The 9,820-nt window shown below is 43.3% G+C and overlaps 1 protein-coding gene across 1 annotated transcript; it reads right to left on the bottom strand.

Moving 5' to 3' along the window:
* Positions 1-4,911: 4,911 nt before the first annotated feature.
* Positions 4,912-9,245, bottom strand: LOC136955558 (hepatocyte nuclear factor 6-like). The gene is made up of 2 exons (XM_067249272.1): positions 8,153-9,245; positions 4,912-5,201 (listed from the first exon to the last, which is right to left on the bottom strand). The coding sequence occupies exons 1-2, from the start codon at positions 9,243-9,245 to the stop codon at positions 4,912-4,914; spliced, it is 1,383 nt and encodes a 460-aa protein (XP_067105373.1).
* Between the last annotated feature and the right edge of the window lie 575 nt (positions 9,246-9,820).

Below are 9,820 nucleotides of genomic sequence, written 5' to 3'. Positions count from 1 at the left end.
TTTATTTTGCCAGCATTTTATAAAAAATAATAAAATGAAACTAGGAAAGGATGTAAAGGAAAGCAATATAATTGAATATGCCACCAGATATATTAGTATGTATTCAACATAAGTGCTTTTTTTCTTAATACCATATCTACAGGTGTCTTTGTTATATTCTTCCATTGTGTTAGGTTGCTTCTAAATATATATCTGATACAAAAAGCAGCACCAAAAAACAAGAGACAAGATTCAGGTGATGGAAATACCAAGATTTTATTATCTACTTTTTTGAGTGACTACAGAAATGCTGAAATATTTGAACACTGAAAAAGCTGGATGATAACATCACTTGCTTCTCGTTTTTTCTTTCTTTCTTTTTTTTTTTTTTTTTGCTTAGCAAACACAACAGATGATATTGCACAGCACTGAGAGAGCGTTAGCAAAGCCGCAGAAACAGGGAAGAAATAAATCACCACAAATCAACCTTTGAGACATAGAATTACTGACCTGAGAGGAACACCTAATGCATCACCTCTCCAGCACCAAGACACCCACACACACAGGCACACACACACACACACACACACTCACACACACAACTGAAGAAGCCGTAAGAATGGTAGGACAGTGGAATAAAAAGAAAGAAGAAGAAAGAAACGAGAATAAATAGGATGAACTACAACCATGTGATCCTGTTGCAAATGCACAATCAACTAGTGTACTCTGATTCTAAAATGTATTCAGTTTATCAAAACCCTCCAAACCTCTTTGTATGAATATCACTGGAAGATCCCCCCCTCGTGAGAAACTAAGTACCCCTTCATATTAGAGGTTGTGATGATTGTCTTTGGCGCCGCCATATTGTACTGAGACCTGTAGCCAAGCTACCAATCATATGGGAACTCCTTCTATACAATAAACAACCAGTCACATAATAGGAAAACGATAAGACAGCAATCATTCACTGATCACATTCGCTCGTCACATATACACAAGAATATACACAAACGAAAGCATCTCAAACCAGAAGGGAGGCATACGACTGAGTCTTCGTGTTCTGCTAACACTTCTTCAATCCTCTTTCTTCCACTGAGAATCAGAACTACTTTTCTTAACCTGCCTGTGACAACCCTGCATTAATTAGTGATTAAAAAATAAAATAAACCTTGACACACACACTAACACACACTCACACACACAGACAGACACAGAAACCATAACAGAGAAGAGCTGTTCAGGCGATGAGACTTCGCACACACTCGAACGCTGATTCCTTAGTAAGGTTCTTTGCAGATTTATTAGACTTTGCTCATTGTCATTACACGAGTACGTACCAAAAGAACAGATACTTGATGGAGCTAGGCTGCGATGCCACGGGAATAAAAACAGACCCAGCTCCGTGGCACCACCCCTGGCAGACCGGCTGCCCTGCCTACACTCCACCCCACTCTGTGCATGAGACGGCAAAGTGAGCAGGACTTGCAGCCCTCATTTCAAATGCTTCAGATTGTACATTAAAACAGGAGATTCCCCACATGGTAGAGTAAGTTTGTCTACAGAATCCTACGCCTTCTACATTCTATACCCGTGCGAATGGCAAATCAAAACTCAACAGGTCTATCTCACGAATGCCAGTGCTTTTTTAACATAATACATAATTTCTCATTTTTTTCTCTTTTTGGTTTGTTTTAAAAATCTTTGGATGTGCAGTGATACCCATAAAATAATTTGTTTTAAAGAATAGAAAACACGCACACTGCTTTTTGCCAACTGTTAAACAATGTAACTCCTGTATAACTTTGTCTTTGTTGGCAAATCAACTGTCTTGGTTTCTGGCAGTGTTCAGAACACATATTGAAGTGCCGGCTAAGATTTAGGCGAAGAAGAATAAAAACAGCTCCTTCATTATCTAAGCATGGGAAATAAGGCTATAACATAAAACTGACTGTCTTTTTGTTTTTTCAAAAACCTACTATATACAAATCTAGATTTACTACAAATGCATAAATTAAAGCAGTGGTTAAACAATACAAAATGCAATTAAATTAAAACAAATCACAACACAGAAGTAGATAAGAGAAAATATAAACACATTATCACAGCAATTGGTTTTACCCTGTAAAAACAATAGTCTACCTTCATTATAATATTGGCATAAGTCAGTGTCTGATAAAAAAAAAAAGTTTATCTGTTCCTTCTGCAAGTTTCATACTACAACCCTGAAACTTCCATGACTGAAACAGAGCACTTTCACAAAAAAACAAACTTTGAAATAAATAATCATTCAGCGGTGTGAAGTAACAATAACGATTAGCAAACTAGTTCAGTTCTGCCTTACTCGCATACAGTAGACTCTTAAATGCAGAACCCAAAGGAATTATTACTATGAGGTATTCAGAGACACTGGTAAAGACATGCACGGCCAGAGTGCTGGGCCTCCCTACATGATACAGAGAGAGAGGGGAGGGGAGAGGAAGGGAAGGTGGGGGCGAGTGAAGGTGGGGGCAGGCAAGAGAGGAGAGAAAAGAGCTTTGGTTTATCAGCAGAAGTGGACAACAGAAATTCCTTTGGTATGTTTTCATTGCATGGTTGCACTGGCAAAAGCACCACGGTGAGAAAGAGAGAGAGAATTCATCCTTGTTTCTTCAGTAGTGGCCCTTCTACAGGCTGAGGTATTCACAGAGTCAAAGGTGAGAGGTCAACAGTGGTTTAACACTTTGGTTCAAGGAAGGCACTCGTCCTGGGAGTTTTAGAAAGATTGCAACATATCTACCTTTAGTTTTCAGGGTCATGTCTGCCTATAGATACATACAACTGGTCATGCCCATGGCTGTATCATCATGTTTACCTACAGCTATGATGTCTGCTTATTCTCTAGTTACAACAGCATATCCACCTAGAATTGAGTCAGCATGTCTGCCAAACAGAGTTGTATCAGAGCGCAGATGAAGTGAGAGCACACATAGCAGGAATGAAGAGTGGAGATGTGGTCAGGAGAGGAGGGGGGGGAGGGGAGGGGGGGGGTGTACATCATAATCAATCCGCATCACTCGTCGAGGCCGTGCATTAAGAAAATCTTTGGTTATCTTTGGTATCAACAAAGTGATAGAGATCACAAATGGAAATTGAGTGAGGTAGCATCTTTGGTTCACACTATAAAACATCAGTAGGTCTTAACACATATGATTTTTTCCTCCATTCTTTTTCTTTTGTTTCTTCGGTCTCAAACTACCTTCATTGTTGTCTCTGCTATCCATGTATCAAGACGTTAACCCCGCCCATAGGCGGATGGTGGTGGGAGGCCAGCTGATAGATTGAGTGCTCCTACGCCCTTGGCCAGCCCAGTGTAGTGCTTTCTCCCAAATACTGAAATGCATTGAACTCATCCCTCTCTCGACTCACGTTTAGAGGCTAGTGGAGGGATAGAAGCAGACCGAAGGGGAGATTCGTTTGAAGATGAATATCTGAGTCGCTGTTTGAGTTATACAGAACTGTTTTTAAGCGAAGCACTTGAAGATAAACACCTTGGCTGGTAAATGAGACCGGGACTGATTTAGAGCCTTTACAGAATGGAGCTGCGCTTTGTCCTCTAAGAGATGGCTCAAGATCGCAGTCCTTGCTCTCAACAGTGTCTGTAAGGGCTCCCAGAAAAGTAATGGCAATACGTTGATAAAATTGACATTGGAATCCGAAACTGGCATGGGTGGTAAAGACAATGTTCACAGCTCGACTATAGAGCGCAGACACAGAGAAATGCTTCTACTGAAGGATTTATCTTTGGTTAGTAGCTGCTGGCATTTCAAAGTATTTGCTAAAACTATAGATCCATAAGCTATCCCTGAAAACATGATCAAATACCTCTCAGCAACATGAATGCATTTCAACAGAAGATTCTTGAAATATAATGCAGAATCTTCCATCTATATCGTTAAAGATGATTGCAAACCACATCAGTTGACTGTTCAGTCCAGGCCAGCCTCCATAAGGCAACTGTCTCCATTGAATAAAATCTGTCTCTCAATCTGAAGAGCAATTCCCATTACATTGACCCATCAGATTGTTGTTTTTGTACAGATGACATCATAGATACTATCATAGATAAGTGATAGTATCTATGATAGTCTGAATCTATGTTTATATACCTATGGGTTTAACAGTCCAGGGGTGCAGTAAAAATACTCTTTAGATGATTAACAACAAAATATATCTTCTCTTTGGTTATATCATGGCATTTGATAGCCTAAGATTCTATGCTTAAATCGCACATGGGTGGATGTAAAGTGTAGAAAGCTTTGGTTTGCATGTTCGATGTTTCAGCATGTAGGGAGAACGCACCACAGAGAGGGATAGGGCCACAGTTAGGGTTTGGGGCAGGTTTTGTGGTCTGTTGTGGACAGTCTCTGTCTTTTTGTTGGTCAAGACATCCACCTAGAGTTCCTGACACACAGAGACTTCCATGAATCCATACCACTGCACAAACATTCCAGTTACTCCTGTGGGGTTCCTGCTCAAAGCTGATTGGCTAGTCCCACTGGAGGTCCTCTTTTTTGGTATTTGCACCTGGAGTGCCCCCTGTGACATCTGCAGAATAAACACTGCTGATAGGCTGATTAAACCTCCATTCAGACACCGATGACCAAACCTACCAATAAGATCAAAGATAAGGACGGTGGATGGCAGGTTGGGATTGGGGGTATAAAGCTGTAAGACCGGTGATAAGGGAGTAATTATTTTTTTTTGCAGAATGCTAGACTAAAATGTGTTGCAGAACAAACTTTAAAGCAGGTCAACGAAGTCTTTGGTTTTTTTTTCATCTTTGGATACTATAAATATCAGTATAGTACAGGTTTAAGGGCAAAACGTTGTTTCAAGGTCTAGTTGTCCTTGTTTCCTAGTAGTAAAGCTTTTCAACCGAGTCATTCCGTGTCTTCAGGCTTTGGTGCAGGCATTAGGGCCAGAGTTGGCAGAGTGACCTGAGCCGTCGTCCAGCCACTTGTCGAGGCTCCGGCGGCGTGCATTCATGAAGAAGTTGCTGACTGTGGTCAGCTCGAGGCCCAGCTGCTGAGAGATGGTGATCTGCAGCTCTTTGGACGGACGCTTGTTCTCCTTGAAGATGGCATGTAGCGTCCGTCTTTGCACATCAGTAAACACAAGCCGCGGCTTCTTAGACCCAGTGCCGTGCTCGCCCCTGCCATGATCCTGCTCCTTACGCTTGCATGCTGGGAGGGACGAAAAGATGGGGAGAGAAAGAGAGACAGAGACAGAAAGACAAAGAAAGAAAGAAAAAGTGAGAATATCAACATTAGATACATTATCAACATCACACCACAAGCATGAACGGAATTAAAAGTGAGTGCTACCACAAAACAAACCGTTTAAAGAAACCGCTGTCCATGGTTCTGAAAACATCACTTCGTCCGCCATGACAAGCGACAACCGCGAGGCGGCAGCAGAGGGTTGTTGAACTCTTACATTGCCTACAAAGTGAGCCATTCAAATGATTTAACTTATTTGGCTTTGACGTGTTCCTAATCAACCTAGAACACTCCATTTGCTTCTTACAATAACACGTATACGTATAGACCAAACATATAGTTAAAGAAAACGTTGTCTACTCATCTATTGTCTAGTTTTCCAACACACCTGATTGAAATGAATGGTACCATTCATTTGAATCAGGTGTGTTGGAGCAGGGAAACATCTAAAACATGCAGGGCAGGGGGTCCCGAGGACCAGGATTGAGAACCACTGGTCTAGACAAGGTATAAAGCCAACATTCAAACACTATATTGGCACAAAGAAATGCTAATTAAGCTATTGCAAAGACAAATCAGAATGTTACGATACTTGAATATATGGCTCTGAACGAACTCAATAGTTAACGGAATCAGTTAATAACAATAACTGAATCTCCGCATGAGTAGGATAGCTTTTGCTTCCCCAAATTATCCAGGCGGCATTTAGCAAGGCCCGCCAGGCTTGCGTCAGCGTCCTAGGCATTCTCTATGAGAGCAGTTGTAGAGAGAGCAAGCACGGATGTCTCCAGTGCTGGTAAATATTAACAGACCACTGCGGCTCCACATGTATCTAAGGTTATAAATCATCGAGTTGAAGGCCACCCCGACAGCAGGAACCACCGCACCTCCAGCCAGGTAGGGAGGTTTCCCAGGATAAGGTGAAATAACAACGGCCTTGTTGCGGACCGATCACTCGACTCTGCTCCCAGCTAATAATTACACACAGATAACTATACACTGTGCTATCCTAACAACTGATAGCGCAACTATAGGCAAATAATTTTCACAAATTACTCTTTACAGAACTTCCATTACACCACTAACATACAAACACACAGAGAGACACACATAAGGGCCAGATGGAAAATATCTTGTTTAACATCTATAAACATTGAAACAGTGTGGCTAGTCTCACATATACTTGTATGTCCTTTGTATTAGCCTTCCTATATTATTTGAAGGAGCAGCTCTCAGACGATCAAATGGATAAATACGGAAAATAAATCACGTGAACAAAAGTAGCGGAGCTAAATCTGCAAACCATCCCTTTAAATAGCTAAAACCAGTGGTCAAATTGTTGAATCCTCCCCAAAAATCTCACATTACTTAGAGGTTTTTCTAAATGATGTGCCTAACAAACGGCCGAACAATATTGGTTACGTGAAAGGCATTATTCAGCGCATTTCTAACAGTAGGCCTTTAATAAAAGGGTTAGGAACTGAGCAGGATTCATTTCAATAATCAATATCAAATTTACATTTCTGCCTATATTGGTCATTACACATCCACTTCACCCAAGAACGGATCAATAATATCCCAAGCTTTCGTCACATTTTAATTTTCTGATTTCTCTTTGTTGAATAGCTTACCCTGAATATTTCAAATTGGCCTCTACAAATTTAAATGAATTCTTTACCGCTTAGTTAGAAAATAAGTGATTTTATCTGACAGGTAAATATGAATTCCTATTCAGTCCTTGCAAAAGTAGGCTGTTTCATTTGGTTGATCAAGAAATGTATAAGGCTTTATGAACCAAAAAGCTTTAAAGGTAACGGCAACGAGTGGATCATGTCTCATCAATCGTTTTCTTGATTTTGAAAAGAAAGACCATGAAATGAAAATCAATAAAGTGAACGTAGTTGTCTAATAATAAGATAAAGGTCCATATACACACGCGCCCGCGCACACACACACACACACACACACACACACACACACACACACACACACACACACATATTGTATAACGCACCCTTACACACTGTATAACAGATGGGAAATTGGATAAACAACTGAAAATAATCAATTGAGATTAAGCACACTTTCCACACCGTATACGGCCTCACTTTTCAAAAGCCAAAAAGCCCATGTGCGCGTCATTGATTAGAAGAAAAAAAAACAAATCCTTTGTACGCTCGCGGGAACGTGGCTCCTTGTCTGTGCCCCTCATTCGCGCGCGGATAGACTCGGGTTCTCCAGGGACAAATTAATAGAGACCTATCAGTTAATTAGGCAAACCCAGACCATACCCATATACGTCACAGCTCCAAACGAGTTCAGCGCCAAAAAAACTAATGACCTCATGGCACAGTCAGCAAGACAACGCAATTACCTTTGTCTTACAAAATATTTGTAAGTTAGTTACGTAAAAGGACTGATAGGCACGCGGGTCGGTAGGAGTGACTCTCCATTTAATAACTGTGAAGTTCTTTCAAAACGTATGCACGGTCGAAAGCCCTGCATAACATAAACATATGCAACCATCATGTCAAACTCATACACACGCGCGCGCGCTCTGTTTATAGCCAAGACGACACCAAAAGCTGATCAGATGCATTTACACCAAAATAAACAAATTCATAACGATTTTTGGGCAAGGGATCAGTTTACGCACACATTCCCTCGGTCGATATTTTGAGGTAAAATAACCTGGGCTCTGGTTTGACATAACCCTACAAGTCTGTAAAAAGGAACACCAGGAAGATGAAGTGGCCTTCTGCTGTTTTGGGGGGCAAATTTTCTTTCGATTTTCTCATCACTGTTTTCACAGTTACAGTTGATCTACATTTACAAATATCACATTTTAGACAAATATCAAGAAAATGACTCGAAAGAGAAATAAATGGAAACGGTATTACCGAGGGTTCGCTCACCTGCGAGCCTGAGTGCGCTCATGCGTTGGAACTCAGGCTCCTGCAGCCACTTCCACATCCTTCGGAAAGTCTCGCGGCCGGACTTGAGTTTGGACCAGGGCTTCGGGTTTCTCAAGAGGTCAGAGAGGGTGCCTTGAGAACGACACAAAACGCGCTGCGCAAAGATAGCCTGGGGAATGCTGTAGCGCTTTAGCTCAGTGGTGATCCTCTGCGCTACCTCTTTGGTATTCACCTCCTCCATCTGGGCCCCTGAACTATCACTGTTGACACCTTGCTGCCCTGGGGCCTGACTCTGCTCCCGATTGTTGCCTAGGCCTTGGCCATGGCCTTGTACGCTTATGTGGGCGTGCGGGTGGTGGTGGAGACCATTGAGCTGGACCATACCCACCGAGGAGTTCATGTGCTGCTCGGTGTGTCTACCGAGCATGGCTGGGTGGTGAGCCTCGAACCCACTGGGTGTGAGCATCTTCTCTCCGGGCATGGCAGCACCGGGATGAGCGTAGGGGGGTAGACCAGCCTGGGAAGTGTGTATGCTGGCCAGGCCGGAGCCGGACAGTGGGGAGAGGCTCTGCCCCATGCAAGGATCCTTGTGATGGTAAGATGGATACAGACTGTTCATGGGCGCCAGACCCCTGTCCTCCCTCATCAACGTGAAGCTGCCGCTGACGTTGCCCGGAATTCGTTGATGGGGATGCGGGTGTGGATGATGATGGTGGTGGTGGTGATGATGGTGAGGGAACTTGTCAGAGACGGTGGAGATGGGTGGTAATGGCTGCAGTGGGGTTAGGGTGGTATAGGTGCTGCTGGCGCTCATGCCAGGAGGGGCTTCGCACATGCTAATGGCAGGGTGCAGGTGTCCGGGATGACCGGGATGGCCGGGATGACCGGGATGGCCGGGATGGCCGGGATGACCGGGGTGATAGTCTCCGCCATCCAGCAGTGTCGCCATGCCCATAGCGCGATGGGACAGGCCTCGGGGGCCCGGGCGGGTATGCGGGCTGTGGCCGCTCAGCAGCTCTCCAGTACCGGTCACTGACTCATGACTCACTCCGTGCAGGTCCCCAATATGCTCCATCGACAGCTGGGCGTTCATGATCCGGGCACCGCTGTGACCAAACCATCTATCTTACCTAGCGCGGTTGACTGGAGTTGAGAAGTCCGCACGTCAAGAAAAGTTCAATTTCCTTTTGTTGTGTTATTTGTTTGTAAAATGTCTTAAGATTCGTTGTTTTCTGTCCCTCCGCTTGGTCTTCTTTCATAACCTCGATGTCGTGTAGTACGTTTTTTTTTTACTCATATTTTCCTTTCTTCTTTTCTTTTCGATTTTTCTCTTTTTTCGATTTCAAGTCAAGCCCCCCCGCCGCCTATAAGCAGTCCTCGCTCTCCGGTCGGGTCCCGCGCCATCTCTCTAGCCGTGGCTCTAGCAACTCGGTTTCCCCAGACCAGTGCTCAACCGCTGCAGCTCCCACGAACCACACATGCGCAATAGCAGTCATCCGTCCCCTCCCACCAAACACACACACAAACACACACAAACGCTCAACGCGCTTGATTCTGACGTCAAATATTAAGGAAGTTACCGCTGTAAACTAGACTGTATTTGTGTGTCCAGCAGCCTACTCACAAGTTTGATAAAGTACAGACATTTTGGCATTAAACAGGTGCAAA

Source organism: Osmerus mordax, chromosome 13, assembly GCF_038355195.1.
Source record: "Osmerus mordax isolate fOsmMor3 chromosome 13, fOsmMor3.pri, whole genome shotgun sequence".
Taxonomy (NCBI): Eukaryota; Metazoa; Chordata; class Actinopteri; order Osmeriformes; family Osmeridae; genus Osmerus; species Osmerus mordax.
Note: the sequence above shows the minus strand (reverse complement) of the source record. Positions and strands in the feature narration are given on the sequence as shown.

Excerpts from the sequence above, each read along its gene's own strand:
- LOC136955558 (XM_067249272.1), bottom strand. The coding sequence starts at position 9,245 with ATGAACGCCCAGCTGTCGATGGAGCATATTGGGGACCTGCACGGAGTG. Across the intron at positions 5,202-8,152 it reads GAGCGCACTCAGGCTCGCAG|CATGCAAGCGTAAGGAGCAG; the intron begins GTGAGCGAACCC and ends CGTCCCTCCCAG.